We start from the raw sequence: 21,714 nt of genomic DNA on the forward strand, positions 1-21,714 counted from the left end.
AACATTAAACACACCAACATTTGAATTATGGGGTCCCAGAAGAAAAAGAGAAGGAGAAAGGGCCTGAGAAAATAGTTTAAAAAATTAAAGCTAAAAACTTCCATAACATGGGAAAGGAAATAGTCACCCAAGTCCAGGAAGCACAGAGAGTCCCAAACAAGATAAATCCAAAGAGGAACATGCCAAACCAAATACTAATCAAACTAACAAAACTTAAATACAAAGAAAAAATATTAGGGACTTCTCTAATGGCACAGTGGTTAAGAATCTGCCTGCCAATGCATGGGACATGGGTTCGAGCCCTGGTCCGGGAAGATCCCACGTGCCGCGTAACAACTGAGCCCATGTGCCACAGCTACTGAGCCTGTGCTCTAGAGCCTGTGAGCCACAACTACTGAACCCATACGCCACAACTACTGAAGCCCTTGCGCCTAGAGCCCATGTTCTGCAACAAGAGAAGCAACTGCAATGGGAAACCCACGCACCGCAATGAAGAGTAGCCCCCGCTCACCACAACTAGTGAAAACCCACGTGCAGCAACAAAGATCCAACACAGCCATAAAGAAAGAAAGAAAGAAAGAGAGAGAGAGAGAGAGAGAGAGAGAGAGAGAGAGAGAGAGAGAGAAAGAAAGAAAGAAAGAAAGAAAGAAAGAAAGAAAGAAAGAAAGAAAGAAAGAAAGAAAGAAAGAAAGAAGAAAAAATATTAAAAGCAGTAAGGGGAAAAAAAGCAACAAATAACATACAAGGGAATCTCCATAACACTATCAGCTGAAATACTTATAGTAACCATCTTTGGAAGGTAGGCTTTTAGTCAGGATAGTAGCTTACCACACCTAGAGAAAGAACTTCTGACAAAGAAAAAACATGTTCTTCCAAAATTATTTTTGTCTTAAAATTTTAAGATGATTGCTTAAAATGTTACATGATTTGGAAAGAAAATGATTATATGATATATGATTATAAAGTTATTAGTGATTTAGTATTATCACATATTAACAAATTACTTTTATGTTTCATACTTAGAAATTCCCTCTTATTATAAATATTTATGTTAACAGAATAAAAAGAAACTACCTGAAAAAGTACTTGTAAACTTCAAATCCAAGGTCATTGGAGACTCTGCTTCCTTTCTGTATATGACAATGGCTATTGACTTTGTTTAACTAAAACACATTAAGATTAATTTATCTGATGTTCTTAGTGAATAAATATTGATTATTATGACATGATAAGATATTTCTCTCTGTGTGTTTTTAAAAACACATCTTGCCTCATGAACTGGTCTAAGTGATTAGAAACAAAGGTATACTTTAACAGTGGCTCTTCCAAGAAAAACTTACTGTGTTCCCAGCTGTCATTTCAGAACATAATTTTGTTAAACGGGAATTAAGGAATCACGAGGAATGCTCTAGAGAGCTGGTAGAACACTAGGCGCAGTAGAGCCACTGTCCTTGTTAACACCTGGATCTTCTGGGAAATTTAAATAGAGCAATAAAAAACATGATCATTTTAAGATTGAAAGAGTTAGTGACCTAGTCCACGTTTATTTATATAAATATTATGACCAGTTAGGAGCAGTTAGATGAGTTTCTCAGTGGCCTACATGCAGCAGCCTCCTAGACCAGGCCAAACACTTTGACCCTTCCAGGGGATTCATTCCTGTCTCCATTCACATTATGTCAATGGTTTAATATATGTGGAAGATATATAAGAACCCATAAGTGGTTTAATTTATGTAGAAAATATTTACTTATCGATAGAATGAAAACACAGCCTTTATTCCCTGATTCCACACACACACACGCAAAATGAATAAACGAATAAATAGAAAAAGAAGAAACAAAAGAAGAAAGACCCATCTGATTACCTGAGGAGGAAGGGCAGTAGTGATCAAATCAATAATATTAAATTCTAAAATGCCAAACACATCTCAGAGGGCTTGCTTTCATAGTTAATGACATTTGAGAATACCACATTTGTTTCTTGAAATTATTATTGGATTCATGGATCCCAACAGGCTGATGACAAGAGGCTATCTGAAACTGGAGTTCACACTTTTCTGAGCATTGTTACACCGTCTTAGCCCTTCCTGCCCGCTGCTTTCTTGGTTACAACACTTGTGGCTGAGTTCTTATTTCACCCTTCTTGCTACTAATTCTGTTGCAAAGGTAGCTTATTAACCTGCGATAAAATCATTATGGTTAACCATAAGACGAAACAGCTCTCCTATCAAAGAACTGCAACCTACAGATAAACAAAGTATTCAATAATCATTAAGGTCATGGCAATTATGACTTACATTAGGTCTTACATTATGACTCTAACCAGTGCTCTTCTAACTGTGATGTGCTAGAATTCCTCTTGGAAATTGTTAGGAAATAATTATGTTTAAAAAAGGGGGAAAAAAGAGGCAGAAACACTATAATATGTGGTATTTGCTAAATAACTCTGAAAATAAGCTTTAGATTCAGATTATATATATAATGTAAAATGTATTTGAAATATACTATATGCATTTATTGTTATATGTGCTAGATATATCTATAATTATATGCAATATATTGTATCTATCTACCTATCCATCTATCATCTATCTACCTAGTGTTACACATAAATACTTTCTGTTTAAAAACTAAAGAAAACCTCCACCTAATTTTACAGAATTAAGTTAAAAATCCTAATAAATTTAAAATATCAAGAACAAAAAGTTTTACATAATATAAAATAGTCAAAATAACTGTAAAACCATATTTGAAATATCTTAACAATTTGTCATATTCATTAGTTTATTTTACTTTACCAAGTGATAAAATGATCTATTGCAAGGAGTTATTGAAAGTATCTAAAACAATAGGCAAATATTACATTGTTTGCTTGGTACTTGCTTCTACTTCTGCTGTGTAAAAGCCTGGCTTACTTTTCTATGGTTAGAGATGCTTATTTCCCTTGGGGTCACTATGCTGGAAATGAGTTCCATATTCATGGTCTGAAAACTTTCAGCCACACTGATTTTCATATATCCTGAGGCTGCAAACACCTCGTGACTGTTGGCTGCATTCTTCAGTCAAAGTGATGATATTTACTGTCGCTACTGCCTGGCACCATCAAGCTCAGTGAGCATGAAAGCTGTCCATATCCAACCTGAAAATCACCTGTAGAGCCAGGGTAGATCTCCTTATTCCATGCATGTACAACTCAAACTACGTGTTAGAACGTCAGTTATAAGCGATTAACATTGGTTATACTGTTAACCTCCGGGCTTTCTCCTTTAGCATCTCTATTATGAGGGTAAAGTTAACGACTATTGGTCGCTGCTATTTGTACAGAATCATTTTGGTGTCAACTAGACTATCTAGCTACTTAATAATATACAGAGAAAAGAGAATATATATATATATATATATATATATATATATATATAAATGAATTCATATATTAAAAGGGAATATTCAACATACATGATTTGAAAGTTACCTTAACAAAATTCTCAGATTGTTTTCATGGTATATTTAAGAAAATATATTTCTGAAAGTATTAATTTACCAGACATTTTTAACTGATTTTTTTGCTACATTTGTGAATACTAGACAAAGAGTCAGGAGACATGAGTTCTAATTCTGTGTATTTTTTTTGTGGTACGCGGGCCTCTCACTGCTGTGGCCTCTCCCGTTGCGGAGCACAGGCTCCGGACGCGCAGGCTCAGCGGCCATGGCTCATGAGCCCAGCCGCTCCGCAACATGTGAGATCTTCCTGGATCGGGGTAAGAACCCGTGACCACTGTATCGGCAGGTGGACTCTCAACCACTGCGCCACCAGGGAAGCCCTCTAATTCTGTTTTGCCGTCAACTAGTTACAGCAGTTTGAGCAATTAGCCTCTACGGGTTCAGCTTTCTCATTATAAAATGGAATAAGTTGAATGGATCAGTGGTTTTCAATCTGCGTTTTGAGACTCTGATGTGGGTGAATGCTGTCCTTAGGGGCTGGTGTGGAGAGAGAGGCTAGGACAGCTAAACCAGCAGGGCTCTGGGCTCCCCGCCCTGCTCAGTAAGAGCACAACTGCTTTTCACTGCTTTATTTATTTACACACCCTAGGGAAATGTGACTGTATGAGAGTTTCTTATTTACAATTAACAAACAAAAATCTTTAAAATAACTGAGCCAAATAATCTAATGTTTAAGACAGTTTGGAGCAATAAAAGATGTACAGTGCTATGGGCTTTCTAATGTGCTAGAAAACTGAGTGTGAGAAAAGGAATTACATATCATCCTTCTGCAATGTATCTTAGAAAAAGCCTGATGGGGCAAAATGAGTTTTAGTTCATGGTGTGCTTGTATTATTGTCATTTGACTTTCAGACCAAAAAGTAATTGTCCCAAACATCTAAACTATCCGTAGCAGAATTGCATTCATATTCTGACACCTTTATGTTGGTGACAGTTCCTCAGAAGTTTATGTTTTTTGTATTCTTAAGTACTATCTATGCCCTGGGGATAAAGTTTTGTGTGATAGATTATATCTCCAGTTGTCAAATTGAGTCAGTATGGAAAGCAGTATTGAAGATATAAGAATATGCTGGAACAGTACACCTCAATGGCAGGTAAACTCTTTTCCCATCATAGCTATGTTATCAGTGAGGAATAAAATTCTGGTGCTGGTAGCCTAAGCTCTTTTATTCTAGTTTTAAACTCTTTCTTTAAAAACAAACAAACAAAAAGCACTGTTAAAAGTAGGGGAACCCTTTGGAAAGTATCACAAATAGTTTCTGAAAGTAGGACATGCAATAAGAGAGCTACATTATCACAAATGGATTGCTAATAGAGACTGCAGATGCAAAATAGCAGAGTAGACAAAGAGCTGAGATTATGTTGAAGAATATAATATGAATTTTATGAGTAGATTGACTAGAATATAGCAAATAAAAGTGGAAATTTGCGCTTAATGTCATTTTCTCATTTAGAATAGGCACTAAAATGTTAATTTGCTCTTTTATCACTAGCAAAAAGTATCTTTACATGAAAACAGTGACTAAATTTCTTAGCGGCTTATATTTCCTTTAGAAAGTGTTTTAAAAGATCAGCATAGTTTCATTTATGCTCTATTAATATCCACATCTAATGTGTGGCTTTTCATATTCTTCACATATTTATATTAGATTTTCCCAAGTTAAAGAAATTGTGTTTTTCTAAAACAGTTCTGCCTTGCAACTATCACTCAATTTAACATATATTTCCATTGCTTTATTTCAGAATATGTTCAATCAGATTCAACATTTATAACTTTTTATAGAAATTGTTTTTAAATATTACATTAACTTTCTGTCAGAATAATACATATTATTTCATTTTAGATTTAAAGAACCAAGATAAATCATTTTCTCCAGCTGAAAGAAGTAATGTTAACATAGTTTTGCTTGTTTGTTTTTAAGAATAAAGATGACCATATTCATGTCTAACCCTGAGTATCACTTTATCCAGTATTTGGAAGTCTTTATGTCTATGGTTAATTCTATAAGTCTTTAAAGATTAGACTAAGTATTTAAAATAATATTAAAAGGAAACGGACAATAAGTCAACAGGCAGAGCCCTTTATTCTTACAAGAACTGAACTCATTATGGATTTTCAATTTTTTTCATTTTATTAGTGAAAAACTAAATCTTTGTCCTTCTTCCTAGGATCATATGAGTAATGAATTAGAAAAAGACAACAATATAAGTGTTTTTTAAATTTTTATTCTTTTAGTGTGTATCTAAATTTTCAGGAATCAAAAAGTAAGTTTCATAAAGTAAGATGAATTTTGTGGCTAAGACAATCAAATATAATTACCTCAATATGTAAACACTTCATAATGGAGTCAGTCTAATGCTTCTTTCATTGGGATTTTCAATCCTCATTTATAGAACTAGTTTTAGTTGATTGTAAGGAAGGGCTATTTAAAGGAATTCTAAAATATAATTTTTCTTGTTAGGAAAATGAGATGACTGAATATCTAGAAATTATAAATAAAATATTTTCTGGACTACATATTAACAATTAATATCATATATACTCCATGATTTAACATCCATTCTTTCAGTCAAATATAAGATAGTATTCAAGATAGTGATAATTGGTGGACAAAACAGATTTGACTTTATATTTTACAAGTTAGAAAAATACACAATAAAATAAGTAAGTTATTTTAAAATATGGTAAGTACCAAGCATAAGATGGAACACGTATGTAACCAGTATACATAAAAAGTGTCATGAACAATAAAACAGTAATTGTGAGAAAGGGAAGTATACTGGAGGAAATGATCAAAGCTTCAGGTAGAATGTGGCATTTATTTTGACCTGGAGGGAGGAACCAAATTTCAAAAGTTGGGGCAGAGGTCACGGGAAGTAAGTGAAGATATTCCAGATGGAAGAATGCCAGAGAAGCAGGAATCCAATGCACAAGAGTAGTTTAGATTACCTGGAAAGGTCACGGGTAAGAGAACATTTTAGTTAAGTTACTGGTATCTGACTGTGAGTCAGATATCATATGAAGTCCTATCCTAAGGACTCATTTAATCCTCCATCCTCATCAGTCAGGTACCATTATTTCTGATGTTCCTTGAGATTAAGTAGCAGGCTTATTATTATTTAGCTAATAATTCATGGAGCTTGATTTTAAATCCTGGCTGTCTCTCATCAAATCCCTTCAATCTTACATACTGCAGTAAATCCTCAAGCTTTGTTTTTTCTTAAAAGGAGTTTTTCTTCTTCCCCAGTTGAAGGATATGTTTCATAGGGGTGGACTTTTAGGTTGGCAATTAATTTCTCTCAGTCCATTATCATATTGTTCTACTGGGTTCTTGCTTCCACTGTTGGGAAGTAAATTGTCAGACCTGATGTCCCTTTGAAAGTAAGTGTCTTTGTTCTTTGGCTGCTTTTAAGATTTACTCTTTCTTTCATTATCAGCAGTTTTACCCTAGATAGTGTTTTCTTTGTGCTTAATCCAGCATAGGTCTGGAGATCTTTCTAAATCTCTGGTTACTGTCTTCTGTTATCTTTGGACAATTCTTAGGCAGTAATTTTTTCAAATATTGCTCTTATCCAGTTTCTCTTCTCCCTCTTTAATATTTCAATTCTTTTTATTATTTCCCATATTTGACAGTTTTTTTTCTGACTTCTTTATTCTTTTGTCTTTATGTACTTCAGTCTGGATATTTACTACTAATCCTCTACTAAGATTTTATTAAAATAATGGAATAAATTTCAATTATTATTATTTCCAAATCACAGTATTTTTTTTTTACTTTTTTATAGCAGGTTTCTAGTGAAATTCTCTATTTTGTCTTCTATATTCTCACATATATTAATCATAGTCATTTAAAAATATCCAGTAACACAATATCTGAATAATCTGTTCCTACTGTCTGATTTTCTCTTGAATTTTGGTCATCAACATTCTTTAATTTTTTATTGAATACCAGACATTTTGTTATCAAATATTGAAAAATTTCCTCTAATGTTAACTTCCTCCAAAGAGCACTTCATTTCTGTGGCAGGACAACAGAGCACAGATCGATGACCTCAACTAAAATGTAGAGTGGGGTTTTAGCATGATCTGGGCTGGGAGTTTGGCTGGTTTGTTGTACTTCTAGACCTTGGGGTTTCCATGAAAGCAAAAAGTGTTTCGCAGGACCATTGCATCTTACAGGCCCTAAACTCCAACCTCGACCTTTCCTGGAACACAAGACTACTGAATCTTTGCTATTCACTTTAGCTGCTTTCTGCTTACATTGGGTAGTTTCACCCTAGGCAACAAATGTCTCCAAATGATTGCTCCTCAACATTTGGGATCATTTGTTTGTTCTTCTCTTCATGGACCTCTCTCCTCAACAGAGTTGAATACATATATTTGTGTGTGTGTATATATATATATATATATATATACACACACACAAATATATATATATATATATATATTCATTCCAGGAAAATTGTTGCAAGCTCCAGCTGCTTCTATTTGCCTGAATTTAAGAAAGCAAATGTCCTGGCATTAAAATCAAGGGCAAGAGTGATCTTACTTTAGTTTGCTTCCCTTCTCTCCAGAATTTATGAGATACAATCTGTTTTGGTTGTTCTTTTCAGAATTCAATCATTGTTCTATGTATTTTACTCAGTTTCTCTAGTTGTTTTTGGCAAAATGAGGTTTGGCAGGATTTTTTGTTGTTGTTTGCTTGTTTGTTTGGTAAATAGCTTTTATTAATATAAGGACATTCCTGAAAAGTTCTCATTTGATAAGAGAATTTTTATGAATGTGTATTGAATTATATAATGTTTTTTTCTGAATCTGAGATGGTCAAACCATTTTTTCCTTCTTTAATAGAGTTTCTTCTGTTGAAGCATACTTTTATTTCTGTAAGACAAAAACAAATTACCAGCTCATAATAGAACAAATCTTGAAGGCACTCTTAGATTCAATTACTTAAAATTATTTTTTTCAATTTTACTGTTTTTGATCACATAAGATTGACTGAGTTTGCATTTCTTGTTATATGCTTGCCAGATTTTGGTATCTAGACTTTACTAGTCTCAAAATTTAAGTTGGGTAGTTCCCCTGCTTTTCTGTTTTCTGTACCTATATGACATAAGAGAAGAATTAAAGATTTGGAAGCAATTTTATTTGTCTTTGTAAGCATACTGTCAATCTCCCTTTTTGGTGCATTTAAAAATGTTTACTTATTTAGTAAGATTTTCCACTATTTCTTGATCAATTTTCCTAATTTATTATCTGAAATTTGTCCATATTGTTTAAGATTGTGTTTGTAATCGATACATTGCTGGATTCTCTCTCTCCTCTTCTTTCATCTTTGTTTTCCTAGTCTGATAATCTTTATCCTTCAGTACGTTCATACAAAGAAGTAATGTAAAATAATAATAATAAATAATAGTAATGAAAAATTGTTCATAAAAGAAATAATGAAAAGTAAATACTTTTAAATAATAAAATAAAAATAACGAAATAATGAAAATTGTTCATACAGTAATTTCCTTACATATGAACCTTCAAGTTTCAAACTTTCAAAGATATGGACGTGCATTTGCATGTCCAGTTGCATAAGTTAGTTCATGTGTCTGGCGTACTTTGTCACGTGCGTGGATCCTCTACAATTGGTTGTGTTTTTGTCTACTTTACTGTATCCTTTACTGTGTAGGGTACAGTAGTACACTATCTTTATTTCAAGCCCAGGATGTACAGAAGAAAGTGTAAAAGCAGCAGTGATGTAGCAGGTACTGCTAAGAAGTGCCAGCTGTTGTGATGTACTAGTGTACTTTTCAAGGTACCATACTGCAAGACTAAAAATGTTTTCTTTATTTTTGTGTTTGTTTTTTATGTATTATTTGTGTAAAAGGTATTATAAACTTACTACAGTACAGTACTATATAGCCGACTGTGTTAGTTGGGTACCTAGGCTAACTTTGTTGGACTTAACGAACACACTCTCAGAACAGAACTCATTCGTACGTAGGGGTCTTACTATACAAAGAAATAATGTAGATATGGATAATTATGTTCAAGTGCAGTACTTGTTGTGTGTTGTACTTTGACCTTGTCAGATCTAGTCTGGCAAGCCTGGAAGGAATAGTTGCTATTGATTAGTGGTGATTATTGGTCACTAGGCCAAGCATGTCATTACTAGGCCAAGCCAAATCATTACTGCATGCAATGCTCAAAATAAGCATATGAAGTAGACATTATTGGTACTTTATGTATAAATGCCCCTGAGGCTTAGATAACTTATATAGTTTACTTAGATAAATTAAGTAGGTTAGCAGATGTGTTAGGCAGAATTATAAAATGGCCCCAAGATCTCCACCTCCTAGTGAACATGTCTTGTAAAACCTACTCTCCTTGAGCATAAGTAAGACCTGTGAAAATAGTGGGATAGTACTACCATTTATGTTACTTTATATGGAAAAAGAGATTTTACAGGTGTAACTAAGGTCCCTAATCAGCTGACTTTGATTTATCAAATGTAAGATTATCTCGGGTGAGCCTGACCTAATTAGATGGGTCCTTAAAGGAGACAAGACACAGAAGCAGGTGCTCCCCTGTTGGCCTTGAAGGAACAAGCCACCCCACTGTGCTTTGAGAAGACAAGGCCATGTGCCAAGGATGTGACACCATCTGGATCTGAGAGCCGTCCATGCCTGGCAACTAGCAAGTGACCAGACCCAAGTCCTAGGGCCACAATGCAATAAATTTTACTGACAACCACTGTTTGGAAAAGGAACCCAAACCTCAGATGAGATCATAACCCCAGTCAATACCTTGTTTTAGCCCGGTGAGACTTTAAGCAAAGGACTTGACTCACCTGTGTCTGGACATATGAACCACAGAAAATGTGAGACAGCAAATTTATGTTTAAAGCTGCTAAATTTGTGGTAATTTTCTACACAGCAATAGAAATTCAATACCCCATACATGTATGGATATTTAATAAGCCACAAAGCTCGTGTTCAAATGTCATCTCTCAGACTTCAAAATTTATATTCAGAATTATGCTAACCTTCTTACGTTTGTATATTTGTCACTGATCACAAGGATTTAAAATATCTATCTCATGGCCTGAAAAACTAAACTGCTACTACATAGTTACATGCAGAATATTATATAGAGTGTGTTATATATGTAGTTATTATACCTACCAAACTCGACCACTTTGTCTCACTGGCTGCGTAGTTCACTGAGTTGGATCTGTGTCATCTTTTATCATCTTCTGTCTTTCCTGTCTCCTACTCACTATGTATTTTCAAACTATGAAAACTTTTTTATCTGAATTTGGCAGGAAGACAAATGTCTACTTTGCATTAAGAGGTAAAAACAATGTGACATCAACCTCACAAATTATACAAACTTTTACTCGTTTTAGTAAACATATTTAAATACATTTTCCTCCTCAGGAAAAGTAACTCAAAATATTATTATATAATTATGGAATGCCAAGGTAATATGGCTTAAAAGTAGTGTGTCAGCTTTATTATTTTAAGTTACTGGAATTAATTAACTTTATAGTGTTGATTGGGAAAGTGCTTTGCACTAAGAATATCTAAGTTCAGAATAATGCTTCTGAATCAAGTAAGAAACAGATGAATAGAAATACTTGAACTATGGGTTAATTCTACTTAATATTCTGCTCTCTGCAACATTTATATTTTTTTCATGTTTAATATTAGAAAAATGTCTATTTCCTTGATCACTTTGTTTCTGTTTCATACAGATTCCATCATATCTGGAGATCACTGCTTTGGTACCTGACACTTTAGTGATAATTAGATCATTAAATGCATGGCAATTTTCTACTCATTATTAAATCATCAAGAATACCAATAAGAAATATATGGCTTTAATGGCAAAGAAATTTGTTTGGCTTTTCTGCTCACTCACTGAATTTGTTTCAAATTACTACTGATACGTCAAAATAAAAACCAGCAGTATACTCATGCATTTGTCTTAACAGAAACAATTAACACCCCTTTGAAGGTGAATTGCCAGAAATAACTAAAGGGCACCTCACATGGTCCACAGGTTACGGACATCCATCCTGCATCCTGATCTGCCCTTCTGTCTTTCACTAGGTTGGGTCATGGTCCCCCATTCACTACAGCAGATGCTTAGTCTTGCCTGTTATAGAATTGCTTCCATTTCAAATAGCATATGCATTAAACAAAATATGATCATTACCTTCAATTTTCATGTAAGTCCTCTTTGTAACGCTTGCACAAAAGAGAAGGAAAAAGAAATAAGCTAAATGCAATCAATGAAAACTTTCTGAATACTGCCAAACTCTGAGGAAGTTCACAATGATAGAGGCAGAACACAGGAAAAAATTGCTGCTGAAATCCAGCAAACCATAAGTACTGAGAGTGAGAACTCTGAGTGGAGAATGAACACATGTTCAGGAGTAAAATCTGGTCTTGGTATGGCCACTTTCATCCCTCTGCTTTTCACAAGCAGCTGAAAACTAAAGCTGGGACCTCAGTGGAGCTACTCATACATTTAGATTATTGTAACCTAAATGCATCTACATTGAGCATGAATGTATGTGTTTCTCTGGTGAAAAAAGTTAGTTGACTGGAATGTTTGAACTCTACGAACTTTCTGTCTACCTATAGTAAAGGTATAGAATCTTTGTGAAGTCTGTTTTGTGTACTAACTTCATATTTTACATTATTTTTCCTATCATTGTTTCCATTGTTCAATCAACAGGTATTAAGCATCCACTGGTGCCAGGCCTTCTCAAGGTACTGGAATATATTACACCAGAACATGTTTTCCCATCTCAGAGAGCTCCTGCTCTTGTGTGTTCACAGAACTATGTAGACTCAACTCCATTCCCAAGTGAAAAGTTGGGCTGGCATCACCTGACACAGCTCTCTCCATTAGAAATGTAACAAAATCTATGTGTGTTCAGTAAATTTTCTAGCAGCCACATTAAAAAAAAGTCCAAAGAAACAGATGAAATTAATTTTAATAATACAATCGTGTGTTTAACTCTTTATATCCAAATTATTACCATTACAACATGTAATAAAATTATTAGTGAGATACTTTATATATATATTTTTTAATATTAACTTTTCCAAATCCAGTGTGTATTTTATACTTACAGCCTCATTTGGGACCAGGCACATTTCAATGCTCTATAACCACAGGTGGTCAGTGGCTACTGGTACTGAACAGAGAAGATCAAGATAACACCTAACATTGATGCTACAATTTTTCATATTTCTAAATCTAGAATTGCTAAACATTAGAGCCCAAATTCTAACTTTTTGAAAAGAGCTCTAGTCTTCAACATTATTTTTAATGTACAAATTACTGTCCCACCATAATTTGAGGTGTCTTTTGGGTTGTTTTTCTATTTGCCCAATCAGGAAAAGCAATTTTGCTTCCAGTATTTTGAATATTGTTATAGACCAATTCGATTCTTCAGAAAAATAATATGCAAAGTTTTACAATTTCAATAAATGAACAATACTACACTTACATAAGTTAATTATTTGTAAGTAACATCACAAAGCTGTCAGGTTTATTTTGTTGTAGTTATTTTTTTAACTCATGAGCTAGTTGCCAAGTACCACATTTAGTTATTTAGTTTTACACAATCACTAGTCTTCATATTACTAATACACTAACTTTATATTAACTTTTAACAAGACCAATAGCTCTGTATTGTGAGCTTGACACATAAATATTAACTTTTATTGAATTAGATACTAAAGAATACCATTCACATAGTTTTTAAACTGCGGTAAAGTAATTTTTGACAAGTATTGACATTCTATAAAAATTGAAAAAAATAATAAATTGACAGAGATCAAAATAACCAAGAGTAATAAGAAATGACCTAAAGGTTGTATAATTTTCATATTCCCTTAGAACCACCAATGCCTTTCTGGTTGGGAAGGATATTTTTGTGAACAAGAATTCAATGACTGCAAAAAGAATCCCTGTAAGAACAATTCCACCTGTACTGACCTTGACAATGGCTACCGGTGAGTAATATATTCATTGTTTCTTTACAAAATTACTTGGAATTCACGATGTCTTTGGGATATATCCAGACATTGTTTTCACTTTACATCAATTAATTAAAATAATGGTATTAAGGTGAAGAGCCATTTCCTGAAAAGATAGTGTCACGTTCATTTAAAATTTGCAAATACCAAAGTGCAGATATCCAGTCAAAAAAGGAATAAACAAATTTTAACTTGGAAATGCAATGTCCAGATGTGGCTCATCTTACGAATACCCTTATTTCTTGAAAACACGCTTTTGCCATTTCAGCATTGTTTCAGGTCATTCCATGCAAAATCAGTGCCACAATACGTGTCCTTAGTGGGTCTATTAAATTAAATTCAAATTGTTTCTTATAAATTAATCATGAGTTTGGATTATTTTAGTCAAATTATTGGTAAATTTTACAACATTTACTATCCACATGTTCCATACTACAATTATATATATATATATATATATATATATATATATATATATATATTAAACATCTTTATTGGGGTATAATTGCTTTACAATGGTGTGTTAGTTTCTGCTTTATAACAAAGTGAATCAGTTATACATATACATGTGTTCCCATATCTCTTCCCTCTTGCATCTCTCTCCCTCCAACCCTCCCTATCCCAACCCTCCAGGTGGTCACAAAGCACCGAGCCGATATCCCTGTGCCATGCGGCTGCTTCCTACTAGCTATCTACCTTACGTTTGTTAGTGTATATATGTCCATGACTCTCTCTCGCCCTGTCATGGCTCACCCTTCCCCCTCCCCATATCCTCAAGTCCGTTCTCCAGTAGATCTGTATATTTATTCCCGTCTTACCCCTAGGTTCTTCATGACATTTTTTTTTTCTTTTCTTAACTTCCATATATATGTGTTAGTATACGGTATTTGTCTTTTTCTTTCTGACTTACTTCACTCTGTATGACAGACTCTAGGTCTACCCACCTCGTTACAAGCAGCTCCATTTTGTTTCTTTTTATGGCTGAGTAATATTCCATTGTATATATGTGCCACATCTTCTTTATCCATTCAACTGATGATGGGCACTTAGGTTGTTTCCATCTCCGGGCTATTGTAAATAGAGCTGCAATGAACATTTTGGTACATGACTCTTTTTGAATTTTGGTTTTCTCAGGGTATATACCCAGTAGTGGGATTGCTGAGTCATATGGTAGTTCTATTCGTATATTTTTAAGGAATCTCCATACTGTTCTCAATAGTGGCTGAACCAATTCACATTCCCACTAGCAGTGCAAGAGTGCTCCCTTTTCTCCACACCCTCTCCAGCATTTATTGTTTCTAGAGTTTTTGATGATGGCCATTCTGACTGGTGTGAGATGATATCTCATTGTAGTTTTGATTTGTATTTCTCTAATGATTAATGATGTTGAGCATTCTTTCATGTGTTTGTTGGCAGTCTGTATATCTTCTTTGGAGAAATGTCTATTTAGGTCTGCCCATTTTTGGATTGGGTTGTTTGCTTTTTTTGTTATTGAGCTGCATGAGCTGCTTGTAAATTTTGGAGATTAATCCTTTGTCAGTTGCTTCATTTGCAAATATTTTCTCCCATTCTGAGGGTTGTCTTTTGGTCTTGTTTATGGTTTCCTTTGCTGTGCAAAAGCTTTGAAGTTTCATTAGGTCCCATTTGTTTATTTTTGTTTTTATTTCCATTTCTCTAGGAGGTGGGTCAGAAAGGATCTTGCTGTGATTTATGTCATAGAGTGTTCTGCCTATGTTTTCCTCTAAGAGTTTTATAGTGTCTGGCCTTACATTTAGGTCTTTAATCCATTTTGAGCTTATTTTTGTGTATGGTGTTAGGGAGTGATCTAATCTCATACTTTTACATGTATCTGTCCAGTTTTCCCAGCACCACTTATTGAAGAGGCTGTCCTTTCCCCACTGTACATTCCTGCCACCATTATCAAAGATAAGGTGTCCATATGTGCGTGGGTTTATCTCTGGGCTTTCTATCCTCTTCCATTGATCTATATTTCTGTTTTTGTGCCAGTACCATACTGTCTTGATTACTGTAGCTTTGTAGTATAGTCTGAAGTCAGGGAGCCTGATTCCTCCAGCTCCGTTTTTCGTTCTCAAGATTGCTTTGGCTATTCGGGGTCTTTTGTGTTCCCATACAAATTGTGAATTTTTTTGTTCTAGTTCTGTGAAAAATGCCAGTGGTAGTTTGATAGGGATTGCATTGAATCTATAGATTGCTTTGGGTAGTAGAGTCATTTTCACAATGTTGATTCTTCCAATCCAAGAACATGGTATATCTCTCCATCTATTTGTATCATCTTTAATTTCTTTCATCAGTGTCTTATAATTTTCTGCATACAGGTCTTTTGTCTCCTTAGGTAGGTTTATTCCTAGATATTTTATTCTTTTTGTTGCAATGGTAAATGGGAGTGTTTTCTTGATTTCACTTTCAGATTTTTCATCATTAGTATATAGGAATGCCAGAGATTTCTGTGCATTAATTTTGTATCCTGCCACTTTACCAAATTCATTGATTAGCTCTAGTAGTTTTCTGGTAGCATCTTTAGGGTTCTCTATGTATAGGATCATGTCATCTGCAAACAGTGACAGCTTTACTTCTTCTTTTCCGATTTGGATTCCTTTTATTTCCTTTTCTTCTCTGATTGCTGTGGCTAAAACTTCCAAAACTATGTTGAATAAGAGTGGTGAGAGTGGGCAACCTTCTCTTGTTCCTGATCTTAGTGGAAATGCTTTCAGTTTTTCACCATTGAGGATGATGTTGGCTGTGGGCTTGTCATATATGGCCTTTATTATGTTGAGGAAAGTTCCCTCTATGCCTACTTTCTGCAGGGTTTTTATCATAAATGGGTGTTGAATTTTGTCAAAAGCTTTCTCTGCATCTATTGAGATGATCATATGGTTTTTTTTTTTTCCTTCAATTTGTTAATATGGTTTATCACATTGATAGATTTGCGTATATTGAAGCATCCTTGCATTCCTGGAATGAACCCCACTTGATCATGGTGTATGATCCTTTTAATGTGCTGTGGATTCTGTTTGCTAGTATTTTGTTGAGGATTTTTGCATCTATGTTCATCAGTGATATTGGCCTGTAGTTTTCTTTCTTTGTGACATCCTTGTCTGGTTTTGGTATCAAGGTGATGGTGGCCTCGTAGAAGGAATTTGGGAGTGTTCCACCCTCTGCTATATTTTGGAAGAGTTTGAGAAGGATAGGTGTTAGCTCTTCTCTAAATGTTTGATAGAATTCACCTGTGAAGCCTTCTGGTCCTGGGTTTTTGTTTGTTGAAAGATTCTTAATCACAGTTTCAATTTCAGTGCTTGTGATTGGTCTGTTCATATTTTCTATTTCTTCCTGATTCAGTCTTGGCAGGTTGTGCATTTCTAAGAATTTGTCCATTTCTTCCAGGTTGTTCATTTTATTGGCATAGAGTTGCTTGTAGTAATCTCTCATGATGCTTTGTATTTCTGCAGTGTCAGTTGTTACTTCTCCTTTTTCATTTCTAATTCTATTGATTTGAGTCTTCTCCCTTTTTTTCTTGTTGAGTCTGGCTAATGGTTTATCAATTTTATTTATCTTCTCAAAGAACCAGCTTTTAGTTTTATTGATCTTTGCTATTGTTTCCTTCATTTCTTTTTCATTTATTTCTGATCTGATTTTTATGATTTCTTTCCTTCTGCTAACTTTGGGGTTTTTTTGTTCTTCTTTCTCTACTTGCTTGAGGTGCAAGGTTAGGTTGTTTATTCGAGATGTTTACTGCTTCTTAAGGTGGGCTTGTATTGCTATAAACTTCCCCCTTAGAAGTGCTTTTGCTGCATCCCATAGGTTTTGGGTCATTGTGTCTCCATTGTCATTTGTTTCTAGGTATTTTTTTTTATTTCCTCTTTGATTTCTTGAGTGATCACTTCATTATTAAGTAGTGTATTGTTTAGCCTCCATGTGTTTGTATTTTTTACAGATCTTTTCCTGTAATTGATATCTCATGTCTCATGGTGTTGTGGTCAGAAAACATACTTGATACAACTTCAATTTTCTTAAATTTACCAAGGCTTGATTTGTGACCCAAGATATGATCTATCCTGGAGAATGTTCCATGAGCACTTGAGAAAAATGTGTATTCTGTTGTTTTTGGATGGAGTGTCCTATAAATATCAATTAAGTCCATCTTGTTTAATGTATCATTTAAAGCTTGTGTTTCCTTATTTATTTTCATTAAGGATGATCTGTCCATTGGTGAAAGTGGGGTGTTAAAGTCCCCTACTATGAATGTATTACTGTTGATTTCACCTTTTATGGCTGTTAGTATTTGCCTTATGTATTGGGGTGCTCCTATGTTGGGTGCATAAATAATTACAATTGTTATATCTTCTTCTTGGGTCAATCCCTTGATCATTATGTAGTGTCCTTCTCTGTCTGTTCTAATAGTCTTTATTTTAAAGTCTATTTTGTCTGATATGAGAATTGCTACTCCAGCTTTCTTTTGGTTTCCATTTTCATGGAATATCTTTTTCCATCCCCTTGCTTTCAGTCTGTATGTGTCTCTAGGTCTGAAGTGGGTCTCTTGTAGACAGCATATATATGGATCTTGTTTTTGTATCCATTCAGCCAATCTGTGTCTTTTGGTGGGAGCATTTAGTCCATTTACATTTAAGGTAATTATCAATATGTATGTTCCTATTCCCATTTTCTAAATTGTTTTGGGTTCGTTATTATAGGTCTTTTCCTTCTCCTGTGTTTCTTGTCTAGAGAAGTTCCTTTAACATTTGTTGTAAAGCTGGTTTGGTGGTGCTGAACTCTCTCAGCTTTTGCTTGTCTGTAAAGGTTTTAATTTCTCCATCAATTCTGAATGAGATCCTTGCTGGGTAGAGTAGTCTTGGTTGCAGCTTTTTCTCCTTCATCACTTTCAGTATGTCCTACCACTCCCTTCTGGCTTGTAGGTTTTCTGCTGAGAGATCAGCTGTTAACATTATGGGGATTCCCTTCTGTGTTATTTGTTGTTTTTCCCTTGCTGCTTTTAATATGCTTTCTTTGTATTTAATTTTTGACAGTTTGATTAATATGTGTCTTGGCGTATTTCTCCTTGGATTTATCCTGTATGGGACTCTCTGTGCTTCCTGGACTTGATCAACTATTTCCTTTCCCATATTAGGGAAGATTTCAACTCTAATCTCTTCAAATATTTTCTCAGTCCCTTTCTTTTTCTCTTCTTCTTCTGGAACCCCTATAATTCGAATGTTTGTGTGTTTAATGTTGTCCCAGAGGTCTCTGAGACTGTCCTCAGTTCTTTTCATTCTTTCTTCTTTGCAGTAGTTATTTCCACTATTTTAACTTCCAGGTCACTTATCCGTTCTTCTGCTTCAGTTATTCTGCTATTGATCCCATCTAGAGTACTTTTAATTTCATTTATTGTGTTGTTCATCATTGCTTGTTTCATCTTTATTTCTTCTAGGTCCTTGTTAACTGTTTCTTGCATTTTGTCCATTCTATTTCCAAGATTTTGGATCATCCTTACTATCATTATTCTGAATTCTTTTTCAGGTAGACTGCCTATTTCCTCCTCATTTGTTAGGTCTGGGGCATTTTTATCTTGCTCCTTTATCTGCTGTGTGTTTTTCTGTCTTCTCATTTTGCTTATCTTACTGTGTTTGGGGTCTCCTTTTTGCAGGCTGCAGGTTCGTAGTTCCCGCTGTTTTTGATGTCTGTCTCCAGTGGCTAATGTTGGTTCAGCGGGTTGTGTAGGCTTCCTGGTGGAGGGGACTAGCGCCTGTGTTGTGTTGGATGAGGCTGGATTTTGTCTCTCTAGTGGGCAGGTTCACGTCTGGTGGTGTGTTTTGGGGTGTCTGTGGCCTTATTATGATTTTAGGCAGCCTCTCTGTTAATGGGTGGGGTTGTGTTCCTGTTTTGCTAGTTGTTTGGCATAGGTTGTCCAGCACTGTAGCTTGCTGGTCGTTGAGTGAAGCTGGAGGTCTCTGGGAGATTTTCACCGTTTGATATTAAGTGGAGCTGGGCGGTCTCTTGTTGACCAGTGTCCTGAATTTGGCTCTCCCACCTCAGAGGCAGAGCCCTGACTCCTGGCTGGAGCACCAAGAGCCTTTCATCCACACGGCTCAGAATAAAAGGGAGAAAACATAGAGAGAATTAGTTGAAGTATGAAGAAAGAAAGAAAGAAAGGAGGGAAGGAAGGAAGGAAGAAAGAAAGAAAGAAGCAAGGAAGGAAGAAAGAAACAAGGAAGGAAAGAAGGCCAAGGAAAGAAAGGAGGGAGGGAGGGAGGGAGGGAGGAAGGAAGGAGGGAAGGAAGGAAAAAAGACAGAAAAAAGAAGATACAGTAAAATAAAATAAAGTATAATAAAGTTATTGAATTAAAAAATAATTATTTAGAAAAAAAAAAGGGACGGATAGAACCGTAGGACAAATGTTGGAAGCAAAGCTATACAGACAAAATCTTACACAGAAGCATACACATATACCCTCACAAAAAGAGGAAAAGGGGAAAAAAATCATAGATCTTGCTCTCGAAGCCCACCTCCTCAATTTGGGATGACTCGTTGTCTATTCATGTATTCCACAGATGCAGGGTACATCAAGTTGATTGTGGAGCTTTAATCTTCTGCTCCTGAGGCTGCTGGGAGAGATTTCCCTTTCTCTTCTTTGTTCTCACAGCTCACAGGGGCTCAGCTTTGGATTTGGCCTTGCCTCTGTGTGTAGGTTGCTGGAGGGCGTCTGTTTTTTGCTCAGACAGGACGGGGTTAAAGGAGCCGCTGACTCGGGGGCTCTGGCGCACTCAGGCCGGGGGAGGGAGGGGCACTGCGTGCGGGGTGGGCCTGAGGCGGTAGAGGCCGGCGTGACATTGCACCAGCCTGAGGCCCGCAGTGCGTTCTCCCGGGGAAGTTGTCCCTGGATCCCGGGAACCTGGCCGTGGCGGGCTGCACAGGCTCCCCAGAAGAGGGGTGTGGATAGTGACCTGTGCTCGCACACAGGCCCCTTGGTGGCGGCAGCAGCAGCCTTAGTGTCTTCCGCCTGTCCCTGGGGTCCGCGCTTTTAGCCGCGGCTCGCGCCCGTCGCTGGGGTTCGTGCTTTTAGCCGCGACTGGCGCCCGTCTCTGGAGTTCTTTTAAGCAGTGCTCTTAAACCGCTCTCCTCGCGCACCAGGAAACAAAGAGGGAAGAAAAAGTCTCTTGCCTCTTCGGCAGGTGCAGACTTTTCCCCGGACTCCCTCCCAGCTAGCCGTGGTGCACTAACTCCTTCAGGCTATGTTCAAGCCGCCAACCCCAGTCCTCTCCCTGTGCTCCGACCAAAACCCAAGCCTCAGCTCGCAGCCCCGCCTGCCCCGGCGGGTGAGCAGACAAGCCTCTCGGGCTGGTGAGTGCCGGTCGGCACGGATCCTCTGTGCGGGAATCTCCCCGCTTTGCCCTCCGCACCCCTGTTGCTGTGCACTCCTCCGCGGCTCGAAGCTCCCCACTCCGCCTCCCGCAGTCTCTTCCCATGAAGGGGCTTCCTAGTGTGTGGAAACTTTTCCTCCCTCACGGCTCCCTCCCACTGGTGCAGGTGCCGTCCCTATTCTTTTGTCTCTGTTTTTTCTTATTTTCTTTTGCCCTACCCAGGTACGTGGGGAGTTTCTTCCCTTTTGGGAGGTCTGAGGTCTTCTGCCAGCCTTCAGTAGGTGTTCTGTAGGAGTTGTTCCACGTGTAGATGTATTTCTGGTGTATCTGTGGGGAGGAAGTTCGTCTCCCGCATCTTACTCTTCCGCCATCTTCAAGGTCCCCCTACAATTATATTATTAACTGATTTTTAGATGAGAAGTTTGAAGAAACTAAATAGAAATTCTGAGTAGCCACTTCTATTATTCCAAAACTTTAATAACCAAATATATAGTTGTAAATAGTTTTTAACTTTTGACTTCTTTGGTGTGTGCACTAGGTCCCTTAAGCAGATGCAAAATCAGGCGTGCTGTAACTACAAAGATTTTCTTATCACACAAGCAGAATAATTTAATACAAATATAGTTATATACTTATATTTCCAGGGGTAAATCAAAGTGGTTTCAGGACGTCCTCTAAAATAACTCATAAACTGTCTTTTGTCTTGTGATTAAAATTGATAATTCTGAATCATCTCAAGCACGTAAGAGTTTTTGCAAATGTTCTTCATGTTTAGTGACTGAAATGGG

At 36.2% G+C, this 21,714-nt stretch overlaps 1 protein-coding gene across 1 annotated transcript in view; it reads left to right on the forward strand.

Moving 5' to 3' along the window:
• Window positions 1-21,714, forward strand: part of EYS (eyes shut homolog) — a 1,667,443-nt gene that overhangs the window by 440,468 nt on the left and 1,205,261 nt on the right. Inside the window, exon 13 of the mRNA XM_060030409.1 lies at window positions 13,414-13,529. Within this exon, the coding sequence (XP_059886392.1) occupies window positions 13,414-13,529 (116 nt within the window). The remainder of the gene's footprint in view (window positions 1-13,413; window positions 13,530-21,714) is intronic.

The sequence above is a fragment of the Delphinus delphis genome, chromosome 14 (genome assembly GCF_949987515.2).
Source record: "Delphinus delphis chromosome 14, mDelDel1.2, whole genome shotgun sequence".
Lineage (NCBI taxonomy): Eukaryota > Metazoa > Chordata > Mammalia > Artiodactyla > Delphinidae > Delphinus > Delphinus delphis.